The 22586-nt window shown below is 51.2% G+C and overlaps 1 protein-coding gene and 1 long non-coding RNA gene across 6 annotated transcripts in view; one reads left to right on the forward strand and one right to left on the reverse strand.

Moving 5' to 3' along the window:
- Window positions 1-6931: 6931 nt before the first annotated feature.
- LOC138245771 (uncharacterized) lies at window positions 6932-19920 on the reverse strand. Of its 2 annotated transcripts, XR_011194166.1 has the most exons (3): window positions 17795-19920; window positions 16727-17592; window positions 6932-7160 (listed from the first exon to the last, which is right to left on the reverse strand). It is a non-coding gene; the product is annotated as an uncharacterized lncRNA (long non-coding RNA). The 2 variants fall into 2 exon arrangements; XR_011194165.1 differs by having other exon boundaries at window positions 16727-19920.
- Window positions 19921-20420: 500 nt separating this feature from the next.
- The window catches only part of UBLCP1 (ubiquitin like domain containing CTD phosphatase 1), a 179684-nt gene continuing 177518 nt past the window's right edge, over window positions 20421-22586 (forward strand). For 2 of the 4 annotated variants that reach the window (XM_069199661.1, XM_069199663.1), the window contains exon 1: window positions 20421-20517. Coding sequence is in view for 1 of the 4 variants with exons in the window: in XM_069199664.1 (XP_069055765.1) it covers window positions 20502-20517 (16 nt within the window). In the remaining 3 variants the exon portion in view is untranslated. Of the gene's footprint in view, window positions 20685-22586 lie in introns of all 4 variants that reach the window. The other 2 variants (XM_069199662.1, XM_069199664.1) reach the window with 2 other exon arrangements.

Consider the following 22586-nt stretch of genomic DNA (forward strand, 5'->3'; position numbering starts at 1 on the left):
TGGGGGGCAATGAGTATGACGGTCCAGACAGGTAAGTAATTTCCATTTCCCCCTGTACCATTCCTCTAGGTCAGCACCCACCAGAAGAAGGGTAGTTGGCGTTCCATCGCCAAGGACGTCCGGACTCTGGGGGTCTACCACAGATGGAGCACCCACTGCCGTAAAAGATGGGAGGACCTGCGCCGCTGGAGCAAGAAGACGGTGGAGGCTCAGCTGAGGATGGCTTCCCAACGTGGGAGGGGTGCCCATCGCACCATGACCCCCCTGATGTTCCGGATCCTGGCGGTGGCGTATCCAGAGTTGGACGGGCGCTTGAGGGCATCACAGCAGCCACAAGGGGGTGAGTACACTCTCATTCAGCTGACTATGCACGCTTTACGAGGTGTCTGGGTGGGGGAGGTGGGCAGTGGGTTCCCCTAGGCCAGGGAGTAGTTTGTAGGCAAGGTCCCTTGTGAGACAGGCTATGTGGCATCCCAACCCCAACAGTGGTAAGAGCCATCTACATCGAGTCAGGTTCCCGTGACTTCCAGGTGTGCAGCAATTGGTGTTAGGCCTTGTACCCCATGGTCAGGTGAAATTTCTAGGAACTGTTAGTTCATGGCGTAGTGCAGAGGGCTGCTCCCTGTGTGTTGTGTCCGTCAATGGTAGTGGTGTTGCATGCACTGAACATGTCTTTCTTCTGTCTCCCCCCCTTTTTGTGGTCTCCTTGTTCTTGTGTGCAATAGCATCATCAGGCGGAGGAGCATTGGCACTGGAGCAGGAGGGAGCTGCAACCCACTTGGCCCTGGAGGGCGAAACAACAGAGTCTGAAGCCACCAGTGGGACGGAGGGCGAGGGGAGCTCCACGGTGGGGACATGAGCAGACAGCAGTGACAGTGACTCCTCCTCTGATGGGAGCTCCCTTGCGGTGACGGGAACCTCTGTGCCCACTGCATCAACAGGTACAGCCACCACCCCCCCTACCAGCACCACCCTCCCAGCAGCCCATCAGCGTGTGTCCCATGCCCGCTCACCCAGGAGGGTGGGCATCTCCTTCGCCCCAGGCACCTCAGGCCCTGCCCCAGTCAGCCCTGCTGCCCTCAGTGAGGAGGCTATTGACCTCCTGAGATCCCTCACTGTTGGGCAATCTACCATTGTGAATGCCATCCAGGGTGTAGAGAGGCATTTGCAACAAACAAATGCATACCTTGAGGGCATTCATTCTGGACAGGCAGCCCAACAGAGAGCATTTCAGGCTCTGGCCTCAGCACTGATGGCAGCCATTGTCCCTGTGTCCAGCCTCCCCCCTCCAACTTCCTCCACCCAGACCCAATCCCCTGTTCCTCAGCCCATCCCAAGCACACCATCAGACCAGCATGCACACTCATCAACACACAAGTGGCTCAGCAAACATAAGCACCACACATCCCACAGGCACTCACACAAGCACCATACCCATGCAGACACAGCAACATCCACAGCCTCCACTGTGTCCCCCTCCTCCACGTCCTCCTCCTCCCTCCCTGTCTTGTCTCCACTCACACCTGCATGCACTACATCCTCAGCCACTGCCTCCATCACCAGCACGCCCATCACCACACCGCTCACGTACAATCACCACCCCCACTACCATGCACACATCCCCAGTGTCCTCTACCAGTGTGTCTGTGAGCCCTCCTCCCAAAGTACACAAACGCAGGCACACACCCACCCAACAGCCATCCACCTCACAACAGCCTCAGGCCCATGCACCTTCACCGAAATTCAGCAGATGTACACTTCCTACAACCACTACCTCTACCTCCACTCCCAAACCCCCTCCATCTTTCCGTCCCACTGTGTCTAAGGAACTCTTCCTGGCTAACATTGACCTCTTCCCTACACCTCACCCCCCGTCCTTCCCCTAGGGCCAGGCTTTCCAGGTCCCAGCCCAGCACCTCAGCCACCAAATCCCCAGCTACAGTGGTGCCAACAACTGCAGGGGCATGGAGTGCGCCAACCATCAGGGCTGCCAGTGTGCCACGTAGCGAGGGCAAGGACATTCCGCCACCTGCCAAGGTGAAAAAGGTGCCCACATCCCGGAGGGAGAAGCCTAAAGTACCAGCCACCAAGGGCTCAGCAAAAACCAAAGAGGATAGTGGCAAGACAACTGCGGCAACACAAAGCTGGGAAAGGGCCAAAAGCTGAAGAGCAGGTAAGGAGAGGGCATGGTGGCACCGACTGAGGGAGCAGTGTCACACTTTCTGTCCACAACCACGCCAACCTGTACGGCGGCGAACACTGCTAGCTGCCCCGCCACCTGCACCGCCCCCTGCATGTCTACAGCCTCAGTGACAGTCCCCAGCCTCTTCCCCAGTAGGCAGCCGTCTGAGGCTGCAGGAAAGGTCCTGCTGTGTCCCTCTGCAGGTGCTGACCCATGCACCGCCGCAAGCACCACCGCGACAGACACTGCCGCAAGCACCACCACCGCCCCCCTGGCGTCCTCCGACACAGGCACCACCGCTGATATGGCTACCATCCCCAGTGGTCAGTCGTCTGAGGCTGGACGAGAGTTCCTGGACCCTGGGCAGCTTCCATGAGGCATTTCTTCCAACACTGTTTACACCTGCAGGTGGAAGGCACAGCCGCAGCAGTGTGGGGTATGTCGCTGCCTCCATGGCGTATCATGCTACCTGAACCTTGCCTATCTTGTGGCACGCACACCCAGGTGAGGGAATTGTACCGGCCACGTGGAGCACTCTGGCCACCAAGCCCCCTCCAGAACCAGTGGAGAAAGACATCCACTACCTCTGTCCTTGGCAGGATGAAGCACCCTGGGCACCAGGCCCCCTTCAGAACCAGAGGAGAAAGACATCCACTACCTCTGTCCTTGGCAGAATGAAGCACTCTGAGCACCATGCAGCCTCCAGAACCAGTGGAGAAAGACATCCACTACCTCTGTCCTTGGCAGGATGAAGCACTCTGGCACCAGACCCCGCCCCCCCCCCCCCAGAACCAGTGGAGAAAGACATCCACTACCTCTGTCCTTGGCAGGATGAAGCACTCTGGGCACCAGACCCCCTACAGAACCAGTGGAGAAAGACATCCACTACCTCAGTCCTTGGCAGGATGAAGCACTCTGGGCACCATGCCCCCTCCAGAACCAGTGGAGATTGACATCCACTTGTGGCTTTGCACTCCCCAGGATAAAGCAGTGGGCAAACCACCCACTGGAGAGACTTGAGAGACTGTGGCTTTGCACTCCCCAGGATAAAGCAGTGGGCAAACCACCCACTGGAGAGACTTGAGAGACTGTGGCCTTGCACTCCCCAGGATAAAGCAGTGGGCAACCCACCCACTGGAGAGACTTGAGAGACTGTGGCTTTGCACTCCCCAGGATACATCAATGGGCATGGAGCCCCCTCGTGCAGCAGTGCCTTGTGCGTTCATCCGGCTGAGGTGCCCCCCTTCCCCTCCCTCTGAGGTGCCTGTATATTTTCGACCTCATGCCCCAGCAGTGTTCTCTCCGTTTCCAGTCAGGTATCATGTGTGGGCCTCGCCCATGCATTTTGGGCCCAGTGGTCCACGGACAATGATTAGTACACTATCCGGACTTGTGTAGTTGGTATACATATTTGTATATACTTATTTTTGAAATTGCACTATCTGATTTTTCTTGATAACACTGGTTACAATCATTTCACTTTGTCCTTGCGTTCTTCCAGGGGGTGAGGGGATGTATAAGTAATGTTGCTGCATGTATTTGTGTGTATGGTGTTGTGAGTGAGGGTGGGGGTGGGGGTATTGCGTGTTGCGTGTCACTTTCTTTTCCCTCCCACTCCCCTCTGTTGTAGGTGCAGTACTCACCGTGGTCGTCGACGGCGTCTTTGCTGCTCCTGATACAAGAGGAGGAAGACCAGCATTGGTAACACCTGTAACTCGGGCTCCATGGCGTCCTGGTTCCTCGTTGGTTGTCGAGAGGTGAGTGTTTTCCCTTCAGTGTACTCTTTCTGCTGTGCTTTTGATAGCGTTGGTTCTGCCTCGGAAAAGGTGGCAGATAGGCCTCTTGTATTAGGGTGAGTGGTACTTTGTCTCCCGTCTGCCTGTTGGCGGTGACCGCCGCTCTGTTTGTTTCTTCTGCCGTGGCGGTCGGAGTGTTAAAGTGGCTGTCTATATTGGCGGTTTCCGGCATGGTTGTAATCCCATTTTTTTGTCTGCAAGCCTGTTTGTGGTATTACCGCCGCTTTAACACCGACCGCCAAGGTTGTAATGAGGGCCTGAGTCTTCTGTCTGGGCCATGATCAGAATGTCGTCCAGATATATGATAAGGCGTACGCCTCTTTCTCTGAGAAATTGCACCACTGGTCTTAAAAGCTTGGTGAAACACCAGGGAGTGGAGGACAGACCGAACGGGAGAATGGCAAACTCGTACTAACGGTCTCGCCATTGGAATTGAAGAAACCTTCGATGAGGTTCGAATACAGGGACTGTAAGGTAAGCGTCTTTGTGATCCAGACGTACCATATAGTCTCCTTCCTTCAGAAGATCCCTTAACAAGTGAATACCTTCCATTTTGAAATGGCGATAAATTACCCAGGAGTTGAAATCTTTTAGATTGAGTACAAGACGTGAACCGCCCCTCTTTTTTTGAACTAGAAAAACAGAGCTTACAAATCCGGAAGGGTGATAACTCGATTTGATGATGGCATGTTTGTGAAGTAAGGCCTGAACCTATGCATCTATGAAAGTGCTCTCTATCTTGGAAAAAAGAATGGGCAGAGGAAAGAAAGTCTGCTGGGGACGAGCATAAAACTCCAGTTGAAATCCCCTCACTGTCTGCAGCACCCATGGATCTTGGGAAATGCGTTCCCAAGCCCTGACATGTTCCTTCAATCTCCCCCCCAGAAAAACTTCTGAGAATGGGATGATCCTTACCTGTAGTTGTTCCATCGGTAAAGTTGAAATCACCTCAGTTACCTCGGAAACCATGGCCTCTGCCTCTCCGGGCTCTAGAAAGGTAGAATCCCGATCTGGAGTAGGAAGATTGACCCTGTTGATTATATCCTCCTGAGGTCTGGTAAAAACCACAGCCTGGCGCTCGACCGCTATTGCGTCCGGCCCTGGCAAAAAGGCCCCTGCTGATCATCTTTTTCATCTTTATCCAACACCGAGTAAGTAGCCACATACTTCCCCAAATCTTTGACAAATTTGTCTCCTAAGAGCAATCCATTCGCCAAGTGCCCTGCTTCGTTAGTCGCTAATTCTGCTAGTTTTGGGTCGATTCTCATAAAAAATTAGCCTCTGCGCTCCGTGGACATGGCATGATTAGCATTGCCTAACAAACACATGGCTGGTTGAGCCCATTCTAACATGACCTGCGGGCCAATGGGAGTGTTAGCCTCTTTAGCTTGGACAGCTAACTCCAAGATCTTTGTTAAAGGGCCAGAAATGTCCAAAAGTTTACCTGACAACTTTTCCAGGCTCTATCCAAGCCTTTCTTAGGGTCCTTTGAGAACCTCTTAATAAAGGTGGCCATATTGGGGTCAAGTTCAGGCACCTCCGCCATCTTGCAAGGAAGGTCGTGGGCATTCTGAACGTAAGGCGTTACGAACGTCTCGATCGAAACCTTTCCGGATTCGATCTTGTACGTATAGTGCTACCTCTGCACATGGTATCCATTCTGTAGATCGCAGATGTATTATATTCTCTGGGTCAAAAGATAAGTTACGGAGAGTCTGATCACTCTCTTGTGTATTAAGCGACTTGCGTTTGCGTTTACCAGAAGGTTTGGGCTCGATATGATCAGAATCAGAAGATAATGAATGTGATGAAGGATTGCCCTCCGTAAGCATAGAGAGTTCCAGAAAGGTCTCTGGGATCTCCTGGGTCTGAAGAGAACCATATTCGTGGTCTTGTAAAACAGACGCAGCCATATGTGCTAGGATCTCTGCGGATGAGGATGGTCCTTTTGAGGCTTGTCTGGGAAAACCCATATTCGAATTCTGGCCCGGTTGGGAACCAGTGTCAGGTAGTGAACGTCCTTGCAGTTCATGTTGCCCAAATCTAGTCAGTGATTTAGTAAAGGGCTTTAAAGCCTTAATAAGAGCCTGATTCACAGAATCTTGGACATGATAATCCAAGGCTTCTACTAATCTCTCCTCCGTGTGCTGTTCTTCAGCTATTTCAGGAAGGTCATGTTCATATTCATCCTCTTCGGCGTAGTATGCCATATCTTCCTTGAGGATGAGTGAAGGAGTTCAATGCGGCACTAATGTTCAGCAGGAAAACTCCAGAGAGTCAATCAAATATATGTAAAATATATTTCAATTATTATTATTTATTTAATGCAGGCTAGAAAGTGGAGGGAGCTCCTGCTTTACCCCAAGGCAGAGCCTTATTCACAATTATTCGCCCCGTCGGGCGTTCTGGGGCTAAAATTAGACTTTGACTGGCACTGCGCCAGCAAAAACGAGTTAGCATGCAGTGTTTCCTCCGATCGACCACACCTAAGCGAGGATCGGAGGAAAGACGCATGTGCAATGCTAAAAATAAAGAAAGGACTAGTCCTCTCGACCAGCAGTCGTGGTATCGGAGTCGGAGAGACTCCGAAGCTTGAATCTTGTCCAAAAGGACCCCCCTGGGGCTAATGCTTCCTCGAGCGGCCGTAAGGCCCAAAAAGGGAAAACCCCCTACGAGCGCTACGCCGCGACCACGGTGATCACGCGCGCAGCGCTGAGAGAGTAAAAAGCACTACGCTGCGGTAGAAGCCCCGCTTCACGCTGCAAATATTAAATAGAAAATATAAATCAACGGCACAAATCACTATGTTAGAATGAAAAATTACGAAGGAGGAACCACTTATCTTACGGCTGCAAGCAGCAAAGAGAGAATAAGGACTATGTTTGCAGACTGAAAATGTTCCTAGCTATCGTGAAGGAAACTTTCAGTTCTATTAAGGACACGGAGGCGAGGATTATGCAGTCCTTTCTTCACTTTATTTACAACAGCAGGTTCAAAGTTCAAACAAGATCGGAACAAAAATAAACTTCAAGCCCCATGATGCCCAAGTAACCATGACAACCCATAGCCAATCCAATGTCCATAACGAGGAGTATATATATAACTGACGGGTACTGTCCTTCCTCTTCTTCACTGAAGAAAGTTAAGGGACTCACAACTTAATTCTCCTTTGGAATCACCTCCTACAAAATAAGGAAAAGATCAGACACCGGAATAAACATACTTCAAAAGCAATGCACCTGCTAGAATATTCAACATGATAATGAACAGAATAAAAATATTAGAAGCATAATAAGAACAAGGTCATCACCAAACTGAGACGTCAATAGTATGCATAAAACCAATAACCTTCACAGATAAGAAAAATTACCACTGACCTGTAAGAAAAAGGTCTCCCACAATGGTATATAACTTAACTCGGTGGGAAATACTGTTATAGTATGAGGGAGGGATAATCCTCGCCTCCATGTCCTTAATAGAATTGAAAGTTTCCTCCACGACAGCTAGGAAATTTTTCATTTTATATCAGGACCGGAGGCGAGGATTATGGAAGTTCAAAGCTCACTCACCATTAATGATGCAGCTTCATGGAGTGGTTTAAAATAGAATTTCTTAAAAACCGACTCTGAGGACCAATCCGCTGAATTCATGATATCCTCCAATCTCCCACCGACCATAATGGCCTTGGAAGCCATCGCACCTCTAGTGGAATGAGCTCCAAAACGCAGAAAGTCAATGCCAGACTCTGACATGACCCAACGAACCCACCTAGCAATGGTAGGGAAAGACACAGCCTTAAACAGTTTCTTGACAGCAATCAAGAGTTGCCTTTCCCCCGGAGGTCTATCCTCCTTCGTGACAGTCTCATAAGTCTGTAAACATCTAACCACACTGTGATCGGGCGCTCCCGATCTCGCCACTTGATGAAGCAGCCTGTGACGTGTCGGAGAGCCCCGACACGTCACTTCCGCGTCTAGCCGTTCCTATGGAAACGGACGCGGCATCCTGGGGGCGTTTCTCTGTTTCCAGGGAAACGCACAACACCTCCCGGGCCAAGACAAACGAAAAGGGCGAGCGGACACCGGCGAAGGGGAACGGCGGCAAGGAGCAGAGGAGCCAGACAACGGAATTGCAGAGAAGGGAAACGAGTGACGGCGGTCAGGAGCGGACCACGCAGGAGCCAGAAAGCAGATCCGGAGACAACAGAGTGGAGAGGGAGAATTTCCCACACGTAGCAGCAGAGACGAGGAGCTAACAAACCAGCCACGACCCCGGAGGGTCGTGGCTTGCCAAGGTACGGTTCCTTTTTGGAGGAACAGATAAAAAAAGGGAAAACCCACAGGGGAAGGGAGCTGGGAGGGACGAGAGGGAGGAGGAGGGAGGGGAAAAAGAAGGGAAGGTCTCTATATAAGAAGGGAGCCTGACTGTCCCCTCAAGCCTGGGAGCACTGTTTGTTTGTAAGACAACATCACGTTTGTTTTTGCATGGTGCACGGGTGTCATACACTCTCTTCCTCTACACCCCACTTACCTTCCCCTTTTTCCTACTTAACGATAAACCCCAGGAAATGACCTAAATACTTACCGTGGGGTATTTCTCCTGTTTTCTTGCCGGTATTCTTCTGGGAGCCACTCGCGTTTCCAGAGGACGCTGACCTGAGGAAGGAACGGGGAAAGAACGACAAGACTTAAGAAGAGAAGGATTCCAAACAATAGACTTTGCAGATACTTACCAGTTGTGAATACCTATAAAAAGGAAACTAAGAGTGAAGAAAAGACATAAGTACAATAAAACTCAATTTACTTACTATATTACGCCGTTTCCAGTCTGGTTTATACCGTGTAGCCTGTCACACACACATAACTTAGGGTGAGAACCAAAACTGGGATACGAAACAAACCTGGTACCTGTTTTGGCCTGCCTAGAAACAGTGAAAGTAACCCCTTCCGGGGTGAAGACCAGGGCTGACACATCCAAAGCGTGCACGTTTGAAACACGCTTACAAGAAACAAGGCACAAAAGCACCGCCAACTTAGCGGAAATCTGTTTCCAGTATAGATAACGATTCTCTGGCCAAGGGGAAAGGAAATTAAGAACCTTCTTAACATCCCATAACACAGAGTACTGAGGTTCAGGAGGTTGGGATAAACAAGCCCCTTTCAAGAGCTTACTTACCCAGGGGTGTTCGCCAACCGGGACATCATTGATCGTATTATGCCCTGCCGAAATCGCAGAATGAAAAGAGTTAATGGTACAATAACTCAAACCTGAGGTAAAATGTTCCGCTAAAAAATTGACTATGAACTCAATGGGGGCCCCCACAGGATCCATTTCCCTCTCCAGACACCAACGAGCCCATCTGTTCCAGGCCGATCTATATCGCTTGATGGTATCTGGAACCCACGACTGTCTTATAAGGGTGTAGCATCCTGTGAAAGGCAGACGTTTTCCCAACGTCCCCTGAAATCCTCCAAGCCACGAGATTGAAGTGTCCTCGAAGCACCAAAGGATGATGGCAACCCAGCGGGTCCTGGAGGACTCCCGAGGCACACTGTAGTCTGAGAGGGGCCATCCATGACAACTCCCGAAGAGTGGGGAACCACGCTTAAGCTTTCCAAATCGGGGATATCAGAATCAGTGACGCCCACTGACGTCAGACCTGAGCCACCACTCTGGGAATTAGAAGAAACGGAGGAAAAGCATAACACTGGTCGCTCGACCAATCCTGCAAGAAGACATCCTCTGCACTCGCCCCCGGATCGGGCTTCCAACTGAAATAAATCAGAAGCTGGGCATTCCAACGAGAGGCAAATAGGTCCACAGAACAAGGACCCCAACGATCCATCAGAGACTGAAAGATCTCTGGGTCCAGGCACCAATCACTGGTATCCCTGAGATAACAGGAATTCCAATCCGCCACCTGGTTCTGAATCCCTGGGAGATATTCCGCTGTAACCAAAATCTGTCTCGGGAGGCCGTAATGCCAAAAATTCTTTGCCAGATCCGCCAAGACTCTGGACCAAGTGCCCCCCAGTCTGTTTATGTACTGGACAGCCGAGATATTGTCCATCCGAAGAAGGACACAACAGGAAATCTTGTCTCATGTCAAGGATCGAATCGCAAACGAGCCCGCAAGAAGCTCTAGACAATTGATGTGAAGGTTCAGCTCCTCCGAAGTCCACTGACCACCCATGGAGATCTGACCACACCTGGCTCCCCAGCCCAGTCTGCTGGCATCGACTTCTATCACCAGGTTGGGGAGAGAAGCAAAAATGGCCTTCCCATTCCATGCATCCATGTGGCTCAACCAAAATTGCATCTCCGAATGAGCCTCCGAAGAGAGCTCCACCAGAGCTGAATAAGTATGACCTTTCCGGAGATGAGAGGCTTTAAGACATTGCAGGTCCCTGTAATGGAGGGGACCTGGAAAGATGGCCTGGATAGAAGGCACAGAAGCCCCACAATCGTGGCAATCTGTCGGAGGGAGGTCCTGTCCCTGCGGAGCACCTTGGAAATCTCCTTCTTGATCTTGGAGACCTTGTGCTCTGGAAGTTTCAGAGTTGCGGATGTCGTGTTCACCACAAAACCCAAAAACAACGTGGATTGATATGGGCAAAGTGAGGACTTCTCAGTGTTGATCACGAAACCCAGGTCCTGCAACAGCGCAATAGTCTTGTTGTGAACTGGACTGATCCATCAAAAGGATGTTGTCCAAGTAAATAATCAGTCTGACACCCTGAGTCCTCAGAAACTCGACCACCGGCTTCAGCAACTTCGTGAAGCACCAAGGTGCTGAAGAAAGGCCGAACGGGAGACACTTGAACTCGTAGATCTGACTCCTCCATTGAAACTGCAGAAAAAGGCAGTGAGGAGAGTAAATGGGGACCGTAAGATAAGCATCCTTGAGATCCAAACAGCTCATCCAGTCCCCTTGACACAAAAGATCCCTGAGAAGATGGATTCCCTCCATCTTGAAATGATGATAAACCACCCATTCGTTGAACGCCTTGAGGTTTATCACCAGACCCTTGTCTTTCTTCTCGACCAGGAAGATGTTGCTCAAGAACCCCCTCAGATGAAGAGGTGCCGGAACAACAGCCCCCTTGCTCAGGAGAAGTTGGACCTCCGAGTCTATCAATTGGGAGTCCTGAACGCTGAACCGAATGTGAGCAGGGCTAACCGTTTGAACAGGGGTCCCATAGAACTCTATGCAGAACCCCAACACTGTCTCCAAACCCCAAGGGTGGGACGTAAGCCGCGCCCAATTTTCTGCGGAGAGATCAATTCTGCCTCCTAGTTCTTGAGGGGAAAAAAGGGTAGTGCTCACCTGTGCTTCCTCCCTGAGAATTGGAGTTCCCTCTGTGGAAACGCGAGGAGCGTCATCGACCAGAGCCACTGTTGGGAAAAAAGGTCCCCTGACGGCCATCGTGCCAACCGTTATTCCGCTTTCCTTGGGCTCTGGAGGGGCCTGACTGCTGGGTTCAGCTGGAGGAGCGACGCCTTCCTCGCCCGGCCCCAGCAAAAACCTTCCCCGGGAAGATCTTGCGCATGGAAGACTGCGCTTTATCTAAGGCAGAGAATGTGGACACAGATCTCCCAAGCTCCTTCACGAAGGGGTCACCAAAGAGATTGCCCTGGGCTATCGCACCAGCCTCAGACGTCCCCAGTTCCCCCAATTTAGGGTCGATCTTAATCAGGAGAGAGAGCCGTCTCTACGTATATATGGCGCAATTGGCGTTGCCCAAAAGACAAACCGCCCTTTGTGCCCATCCTGCGACCAAGTCCGTCTGTAACGGCTCTCCTGAAGTCTTAGCTGAATCAGCTAATTCAATGATCTTTGTCAATGGGCCCAACACATCTAAAAGTTTATCTTGACAAGACCGCCAAGAACGATTGATCCCTTTCTTAGGATTGCGCATTTACTCAGAAAAGAAAGTACATAGCTTAGGATCCAATGAAGGCGTAGCCGCCACCATATCCTCAAGCGCAGGCCTGGGGCATTCCGCCCGCAAACTGGCCCGAACCTCCTGCTCCAAAGGGAGGCGGATAGCCTTAGCCACATAGGCCGCCACCTTGAGATTGGGGACCCATTCGGAGGACCGAGGATGATAGATGTCCTCTGGGTCGAACATATCTGAGTCCCAACCTTCTTCATCAACACTAGAGGTGTTCCCAGAAGGACGCCAAGGTCTACCTATAATGCAACCCTCTTCCGATGAGCCCTCGTCATCGGAGTCACCCCCCCCGAATGGGGTGATCCCACGAAGGGATCCAGTGCCAGGGCAGCAGTGCTGCCATGCTCTCCGGGCAAAACGTCCTCCCGGCAGGGTACAGGGTCCAGCGTTCGCACACTCTTGCAGAAGGCCTCCCTTAACCGGGTGAAACATTCCAGGTGCCCCGCGTCACGCTTCCTGGAGGAAGAAGGAGTCCTAGAGGTACTAGCCCGAGGGTCCATATCCCCCAAAACACCAGACGAGTTGGACACCTTATCCATAAGGTTGTCCACTCTATCCTGCGGGGTGCCAAGGCTTTCGCCACCGCCTGAGAAACCAACCTGTGCATGCCCTCAGGAAGATGGCACTGAGGAGGCCAGACTTACTCCGTCCCCAAAGATGGGGCCTAGGCATGATCCAGGAAAGAGTCCATGGAAGGGGTAGACAAGGACATCTCACCAGGAAAAATATCAACAAACACTAAAGTACCACAGGAGAAGGACCCAGGGCCAGACCAGATCAAATATGTCACCAAGGGGCGTCAATGAAAGGGGTGAGAGCACAAATGAACAAACGCCCAACCTAATTCAACTGGGCAGCCCCCTTGCTGTGCTCAAAATGCTGAAAATGTCAGAAATATATATATATATATATATATATATATATATATATATATATATATATATATATATATATATATATATGTAAACCCTAAAAGGGTTCCCCCAAGGGAAATTTGAATTGCAGGAAAAACCTGCTCTTGCCGCCATGCGGTGTAGGCAATGGTTGGGAGCCGTAAAAAGTCAGGAAACCCTGAGGGCGGGCTCCAGACAGGCTCAAAAACTATTAGAGAACGCAGCACGCGAAGCGCTGAATTCTCCGATCGTTATGCGTCACTGCACCACGCGCTCGGGCAAAACGCCTACCGCACGAATAACAAATATGGTGGTCATTACAACCCTGGCGGACGGTGTTAAAGGTGCGGTAATACCGCAAATAGGCCGGTGGACAAAAAAAGGAATTATGACCCTGGCGGAAACTGCCAACAAAGACAGCCACTTTAACACACTGCCAATCACGGCGGTACAGACAAGCATCGCAGCGGTCATCGCCAACAGACAGGTGGAAGACAATGTACCGCCCATAGTATTACAACCCGCCAATCCGGCACCTTTTCCAGGGCGGATTCACCATGGATAAAAACACGGCGGAAACAGTTGCTGCAATGGGAAAACGCTCACCTGAACACATCCCACGAGGAACGAGGACTCCATGGAGCCGGAACTCCAAATACTCCCTGCGATTGTCTTCCTGCTCCTCTACGAACACCATCTACGTAGGCGCCGAAGACAACGGTGAGTACTGCACCTACGACATGGGGGAGGGCGGAGGCAAAAGTTAGGGGGACACCCCCACCCTTGCATATTACAACATACACACCAATGCATTTCCAAACATCACAGTAACAACCCACAATCCCCCCGGAAGAATGCAGAGACAAATCGAGATCCGTTCAAACATTATAATGTTGCAATAAACAAGTTATGCAAAAATATACAGATATATGTGAAATTCTTGCAGAAATATATACAGTACGAGAAGTAGTGCAGATATGTACATATCAATGTCCGTGCACCACTAGTCCAAAAATGCATGGGCGAGGCCCACAAAAGATACCTGACCACAATCGGAGAGAACACTGCCGGGGCATCAGATAGAAATGCTACAGGCACCTCAGGGGGAAGGGAAGGGGGGGCACCTCAGCCGGATGACTGCAAAGCCAGATCCACGACGGGGCTCCATGCCCACTGTGCCATCCTGGGGAGTGCAAAGCCACAGTCTCACAAGTTCCTACAGTGGGCGGTTTGCCCACTGTTACATCCTGGGGAGTGCAAAGGCTCAATTTTGCAAGTCTCTACAGTGGGTGGGTTGCCCACTGTTCCTTCCTGGGGAGTGCAAAGCCACAGTCTCTCAAGTCTCTACAGTGGGTGGTTTGCCCACTGTGCCATCCTGGGGAGTGCAAAGGCTCAATTTCGCAAGTCTCTACAGTGGGTGGGTTGCCCACTGTTCCTTCCTGGTGAGTGCAAAGCCACAGTCTCTCAAGTCTCTACAGTGGGTGGTTTGCCCACTGTGCCATCCTGGGGAGGTTAAAGGCTCAATTTCGCAAGTAGATAACATCCTCCAGTGGCTCGTGAGGGGGACTGGTGCCCAGACTGGATTATTCTCCCCGTGAAAGTTCCTGTCCCGTCACTTTCCCAGCTGCACATGGGATAAGGATGCTTGATGTGGCGGTCTATTCATTCTTACCCGGTGCATGCCCTGTTCAGCGGTCTTCACCATGGCGGTTCGGGACTCTTCAGCGGTGCTTTGCCATGGCGGTGCATGCCCTGTTCAGCGGTCTTCACCATGGCGGTTCGGGACTGTTCAGCGGTGCTTTGCCATGGCAGTTCTGGACTGTTCAGCGGTGCTTTGCCATGGCGGGACTGGACTGTTCAGCGGTGCTTTGCCATGGCGGTTCGGGACTTTTCAGTGGTGCTTTGCCATGGCGGTTCTGGTACGGACATTGGTGTGTGGCATGATGTTCCCTAGACTGGGAATTGGTGTGTGGCATGACGTTCCCTCATAGCCCACCTGGGCTGTGGCAGCCGGGGCCCTCCTGGGTACTGACTCCGGCGGTGCTCTCCTGACCAGTTACGATACTTGGGCCCTCCTGGGCTATGACTCCGGCGGTGGCGGTGGTCTCCTGACCAGTGACAATACTTGGGCCCTCCTGGGCTATGACTCCGGCGGTGGTCTCCTGACCAGTTACGATACTTGGACCCTCCTGGGCTATGACTCCGGCGGTGGTCTCCTGACCAGTTACAATACTTGGGCCCTCCTGGGCTATGACTCCGGCGGTGGTCTCCATGACCAGTTACGATACTTGGGCCCTCCTGGGCTATGACTCCGGCGGTGGTCTCCTGACCAGTTAGGATACTTGGGCCCTCCTGGGCTATGACTCCGGCGGTGGTCTCCAGACCAGTGACGATACTTGGGCCCTCCTGGGCTATGACTCCGGCGGTGGTCTCCTGACCAGTGACGATACTTGGGCCCTCCTGGGCTATGACTCCCGCAGTGGCAGTGGTCTCCAGACCAGTGACGATACTTGGGCCCTCCTGGGCTTTGACTCCGGCGGTGGTCTCCTGACCAGTTACGATACTTGGGGCCTCCTGGGCTATGACTCCGGCGGTGGTCTCCTGACCAGTGACGACGGTGCTGGCGGTTGGGTCTCGACCGCCGGGAATGATGGCGCCCTTCTCCGCCGTGATACTCACAACATGCTGGCCAGACTTCCTCTGGGCCTTCCCCACCTTTGGTGGAGTCACAGCTGACTGTCCAATCCCCTTGGAACCCATGTGAGTTGTTTTCCCACCAGGAGGCTTCACACGGTCCCGTCGTCCACTCTCCAATTTCAGAGCCTTTACAGGGGGTGGGCTGCCAGTGCCTTGGCTCCGGGTCACACTGCCTGCCCTGGTGGCCGGTGCACTCTACATATCTTGAACAGGCACCACTGGTATTGGAGGCTTTTTGGCTGAGGCGCTACGACGGGACTGATAAATTGGAGGGGGAGGGGGTGGGGGCAAAAAGGTCAACTTTACAGAGGGATAGTTTCTGACGAACACTGGGATGGGTAGTTGGAGGGGGTCTGGGAGTGGAAGAAGAGGAGGTGGTTGTAGGAGGTGTAACTTTAGGTGATCTGGGTGCAGGTACGGGAGGCTGTCGTGAGGTGGATGGATGTTGGGTGTGTGATTGCCGGCGTTTGTGTACTTTGGGAGGGGGCGTCACAGACACACTGGGAGAGGACACAGGGGACGTGAAAATGGCAGTGGAGGTGGTGAGTGCAGGTGAGCGGCTTGTGGTGCTGGGTGTCCTTGTGCGATTCCTGGTGCCTGTAGAGGTGGTGCATACAGGTGTGTGTGTAGACGAGACTGGGAGGGAGGAGGGAGAAGAGGAGGAGGGGGACACAGTGGAGGCAGTGGATGTTGCTGTGTCTGTATGTGGGTAAGGCTTGCGTGAGTGCCTGTGGGTTGTGTGGTGCCTATGTTTGCTTGAGCTACTTGTGTGTGCTGACTTGTGTGCATGCTGGTCTGTAGGTGTGCTTGGGATGGGCTGGGGTACAGGGGATTGGGTCTGGGTGGAGGAGGTTGGAGGGGGGAGGCTGGACACAGGGACAATGGCTGCCATCAGTGCTGAGGCCAGAGATTACAGGGTTCCCTGAAGGACAGCCTGACCAGAATGAATGCTCTCCAGGAATGCATTACCGTGTTGCAACTCCCTTTCTACACCCTGGATGGCATTCACAATGGTAGACTTCCCAACAGTAAGTGACCTGAGGAGGTCAATGGCCTCCTCACTGAGGGCAGCAGGGGTGACTGGGGCAGGGCCTGAGGTGCCTGGGGCGAAGGTGATGCCCACCCTCCTGGGTGAGCGGGCACAGGGCCAACACTGAGGGGCTGCTGGGAGGGCGGTGCTGGTAGGGGAGGTGGCGGCTGTACCTGTAGAAGTGGGGCGCACAGATGGTGCCGCCACCACACAGGAGCCCCCATCGGCGGACGAGTCCGTGTCGCTGCTTGGTGATCCGGTGGCCGACGTGAAGCTCCCCTCGCTCTCCGTCCCACTGGTGCATTCTGAGTCCGTGGTGTGGCCCTCCATGGCCATGTGGGATGCAGCTCCTTCATGCTCCGGTGCCACTGTACCTCCGCCTGATGATGCTGATGCACAAAAGAACAGGGAGAGCAGAAAAAGGGGGGGGGAGACAGAAGAAAGACAGGTTGAGTGTATGGCATACAGCTACCGTTGGCGGACAAGACAGACACAGCAGCCCCCTGCATTAAGCCGTGCTCCTACCCACTGCATATGCAATTTCTGGGATATGGCCTACATGGTAATGGTGGACATCTGCACACATGGATGCCACAGGGGCAACTATACCTCGACTTGCCACTCTACTGAGGTGGGGTAGAGTGCCACATGGGCTGCATTACAGAGGGGCCTAGTCTTCTTCTTTCTGCCTGGCCTAGGTACACCCACAGGCCTCCTCCCCCACCCAGACCCCTTTACTGCACGCAAAGTCCGCAGAATGAGGTTGTACTCACCCCCTTGTGGCTGCTGTGATGCCCTCAAGCGCCCATCCAACTCCGGGTAGGCCACCGCCAGGATCCGGAACATCAGAGGGGTCATGGTGTGACGGGCACCCCTCCGACGTTGGGAGGCCATCCCCAGCTGAGCCTACGCCGTCTTCTTGCTGCAGCGGCGAATGTCCTCCCATCTTTTCCGGCAGTGGGTGCCCCGTCTCTGGTGGGCCCCCACGGTCCGGACCTCCTTGGCGATGGCACGCCAAATGTCCCTCTTCTGGTGGGCGCTGACCAACATGACATGCACAAAGGGAAGAGGAACAGTCATTACCAACTGCACCGTCGATGTGAGTGGCCCCCTCCCTACTCTGGCCATGTGGCCCATTCATTTACATGCATTAATGTTCTATGAACTCTGCCCCCTTCCCTCTTACAGCCAGCCCTCTCCACCCAGGCCTAGCCCATACAACGTGCTCCCTGTGTACTAACCTGTTGGTCTGGAGGACCGTAGAGTAGCGTGTACTGGGGGAGGACCCCGTCAACCAGTTTCTCCAACTCCTGAGCCGTGAAGGCAGGGGCCCTTTCCCCAGACGCAGCAGCCATCGTCGCTTCCAGACCGAGGTCACAGCAGCACTTGCAGTGTAGGTCCTCTCCTGTCGAAGGTCAGGTATCTATTGATTGAACAGACAGAAAATGGCGGTGACGTCCGCGGCGGTGCGCATCATCACCGCCGGCGCACCTGTTCATTGGCTCCTGGGACCCATAGGGTCCAATGTTAACCAATGCTGCATTGCGCCGCGGTCTACGACCGCCTAACGTGACGGTGTGCAACGCCAGCGCTGTTACCCCACAATCCCATTGTCCCAGTTTAGAGGTCAGGCAGCCGCCAATTCAGGGGTTCATTTACCTCTGCGTCACACATAGCTGGGCCTACACTCAACACACATACAGGAAGGGTTTTTTGATTGGTGTTGTCTCGTGTGTAACTGTGGGTACATACCTGGATGAAAAGTGACTGATTCGTCGCTGTTGTCCTTCGTAGGCACCGTCAGCTGGGACATGTGAGAAGATGGCAGAATCCTCCGGTGTACCGACCGCTGGTGGACCTGTTGACAATGGAAGAACGACATGTCATCATCACCTACAGGTTTGACTGTGCCACAATCCAGGAACTATGTACCCAGTTTGGGATCAATTTTAATCAGCAGGGAACGGCGCCTCTCCGCTGAAATAGCGCAGTTGGCATTCCCCAGAAGGCATAAAGCCCTCTGGGCCCAACCCGCCACGACTTCGGTCTGAAGCGGTGTACCTGACAATTTTGCCCGCTCAGCCAATTGGATAATTTGTGTGAGGGGTCCAACAACGTCCAGGAGTTTATCCTGGCACGCTCGCCAAGACCTATCAATCCCCTTTTTTGGGTCTTTAACATACTTTCCGAAGAAAGTAGAAAGCTTCGGGTCCAACTCCGGAGTGGCGGCCACTCTATCTGGGAGAGTGGGGCGGGGGCATTCGGCCCTGAGCCGTGCCCGCACATCCTTGTCCAGCGGTTGGCGAAGTTTGCCCGCCACATAATCCGCCACCTTAAGATCCGGGTCCCATTCAGATGAGCGGGGATGGTATATGCCCTCCGGCTCAAACATATCGGAATCCGACTCCCCCGGATCCTGGGCATCCGGAAGAGAGGCTCACGGGTGCCACGGACGACCCGTTTCCACCTCCTCCACCGAGGAAGAATCCCCCTCAGAGTCGCCAACCATGCCCAATGAAGATCCCAAAAAGAGATCTGATTTGGGGTGACCCTTGTAACCAATAAGCCCGGGCATAGAACCCTCCCGGGAGGGTAAACGCAGTTGCGTGAGCGCACCCTTATCTGAAAGGGAAGGGGCAACCTCCGTTTCCCCGAGGTGCCCCGCATCACGCTTGCGTGGTTTCCTGGGGGAAGCCCCATGAGCAACCCCGTCACGCCAGGGCCCCTAGCTACCTGCGCGGCCAATTGCGTCATGCTTTCCTTAAAAGGAGCCAAAGCCTGCGCAATGGCCTGCGACAAAACCACCTCCACCCCAGAGGGAAGGGCACGGAGGGAAGGGGCCTCAGGGGACGTGAGGGGAAAAGAATCCTGGTCCTGGGCAGGTTGCATTGCGCTCATGAGGAAAGACAGGAGACCAAACCAAATTTGCGCCCCCAAAAGAAATCTTATGGGGTAACCCCCCTCCTACTCCTGTCTTCAACCAAAAATATAACCAAGACACAATGTCTAACTCAGAAATCAACCAAAAGGTGTCACAGGAGGGGGCACGGCACCGGGCAGCAAAAACCAGCCCAAACGTGTTAAAAACGCAACAACGCACGTTGAAAATCGCGCGCGTTGCTGACGTGAAGCCAAAACTGTGACGCGCGCCCCCTAGAGGGCCCGACATGTCACCGCAAAAGAAACAACGCGCTCGGGCTCCGATGCCTACCGCGCTACAACAATAAACCTGAAAAGGCAAGGAAAAAATGTCCGCTTGACGCGCGCCAGACAAATTATCAAGTACACGCCCTAGACCAGTTAGAAAAACTAGCGAGAGGCAGAAAGGCACTTATCTGTCACCGTGAGCTGTGAAGAAAGAGGCATTTATACTGTCAATAATATCCCTGTTCATTGGTTGATGGTTGCCATGACTACGGATTCATGGGACTTGTAGTTTGATGTTTTTTATTATTGTACTTTGAACCTGCTGTATAATCAAAAGTGAAGAAAGATCTGCATAATCCTCGCCTCCGGTCCTGCGATAGAATTAGCTTTATCTCGAGGATTTCAGCGACTGACAATTTAACAATATGACTAACAATGTGCAAATACATGAAAATATAAGGACCACTATACATAACGGAGAAGTTCAAAACAATTTGTACAGAACGTATTTTACCTACGTATCGTGTTGCCTCATGATAATCTGAGGGATCCTAATGCTGCTTGGTCAAGACGTATAGCAAGCAGTGCGGGCGAATCTGAGGGGTAAATCAACGCTGTGATAATTATGAGACCTCTATAGATTATTAGCCTTCTGTTCACTGAGTGGACGCAAAAAAGTCTTTCCTTGATGCCTATGATGCTTACGCATGTCCGTCATCTATTTTGTTGTTCCTTGCACCGGACGTGACGCTCGGTAACAAACGGTTGTGTTTCTGCGGCGGGTTTGGCTTTGGAAACTCTATGGACGCGGTGTCCGGTGCGTGGTGGTCTTTAGTTGGGTGGGAGTGTTTAGTTGCATGGTTTTGTATATAGGTGGCAGGAGTAGTGGTACTCGGCAAGTGAACGGTGCTTAACGCGAAAATAAGGGTCCCGGAAGGATTTGAATTATCGAGAGGGGTTTTCAGAAGGCAGTTCCTAGAAAAGGTGAATGGATAAACTGTTCTAGTGCAGTGAAAGTAGGCTGGATACTGATACAGCTGGGATCTAAAGTAGCATCATGTGAGATGTCAGTTAACTTCCCCCGCTCCAGTTATTTTATGTTATTGGCTAGCGAATTCAAATGTGTACACACATTGGCATAAAACGGATCACTGCGCTTTTAGGTATACATGTTTCTGAATGAAAACCGTACAGAAGAGGCGGTTTAGAAGCTTATTGTATTAACACGATCTGATTCACCATCCATTTTGTGACAGTATTACTTAGTCATTTGTACACATGTTAACATCGGGTAAAAGTTACATCTCGTTACATACCGTCAGGTAACATTACAGACCAAATGGTGCCTTCTGCACAGTGGGTCTGCCGAAATGCATAAAGATGACCAGGAATAATTTGAAAATTGCACTTCTGGTGGAAAGTAAACCAAACGCACCCAGGCATTTGAAATTTTACCAGTTTAAGGAAATAACGCTGTACAGTCCAAGGCTGATTTCCTTGCCTGCTGAAGCAAGCCTGTATTTATGTGTAATAGGGTCTGGTCATGCATTTGATGCATGCCATTTGTTCTTACAGGGTCACGGAGATATTGTATTGTAATAGTATTTATATAGCGCTTACTACCCCTGACGAGGCGTCGAAGCATGGTAATGTAATTACGTAATGACCAGTATTTATGTACCATGGTTGTTGCTAATATAAATACGTCAAAATAGAAACAACTCACTTCGCAGTAGCGCTGCGTTGTAGTTGCGGGAAATCGACATTGTAGCGAAGACGCTTAAGCATGTACACTTTGTTAAAGTGCTCAGCATAGAAGTTATCGACGCTATTCAGTATGCATGCATGACAACAAACATCAAGCTATTCCCAGAACAAAGGAGTAAAAACAGAAATGTATAGATTAATCCTGAAAAAAAATACCGCATTTGTAATGGAAAATAGCGGAAATTAGGTAGATTTTTTTTCTTCCTAGGAGGCAAGAACAACCCCTTACGTTTTCATTTTTTTTTTTACACAAATTAGAGGGTTAAAGGTGAAATAAGCCCAGCAAAGATTGAGACCAGTTATACACTATCGCTTTTCTAGATTGTAATTTGCCTTTCATCCACCACAGGAATAAATATACTTCCTATTTATAATAAAGAATCTTGAGTTCAGTTCCTTGAAAGTTTTTACTAGACTTTAATGAATGTAATTAGAACACGTGTAATATCTGTTTTTTAGTAGTAAAACATGTTTATTTAGACCATGCTCTTTAAATCATTATCACTAATTCCTATATATAATCACAGATACAAGTTGAAAGAACATTTCCGTTAAAATCAGTTAAAAACGTTCACCTTAGTTAAAACCATTATAAATCTACCCTGCACACATTCCACATCTAAATATTGCATAGCACAAAAAAACCTTACTGTCTCCTGTCGACTGCTAATCAAATATTTAATTAGCACTGGTTTTAGTAGCCAACGCCTTAGTTTGAGAAAATATAAAAATCACATAAGATCTCCACAGGGGATTCGTATCCTGAGGCAACAGTTTCAACCCCCATCCTTTTAGAGAAGTTCTTTCTAACGGGTACCTTGAGCATAAAAAGAATTTAACAAAGTTAAAGATTGGATAATTTAACAAGATACGTAAACAGTATTAAATCTTGCCAAGAGGCTCTCGAATGCACAGTGTAAATCTTCGTCAACTAGAAATCCGTGGCCCTTGAATCCACTAAGGCTCTGCTACATAGCTCTTTCTTGGATGGAAGCAGCAAATCTTCTATATTAAAGTTCTTCCATTTAAAATCAGGCCTAAAAAAATCATAAAAATGTTACTATAACTATAGTTGTAGTGACTTCAGTAATGTACTCGACCTAATCCAATTGAATTAGG

Source organism: Pleurodeles waltl, chromosome 7 (assembly GCF_031143425.1).
Source record: "Pleurodeles waltl isolate 20211129_DDA chromosome 7, aPleWal1.hap1.20221129, whole genome shotgun sequence".
In the NCBI taxonomy this organism is placed as follows: domain Eukaryota; kingdom Metazoa; phylum Chordata; class Amphibia; order Caudata; family Salamandridae; genus Pleurodeles; species Pleurodeles waltl.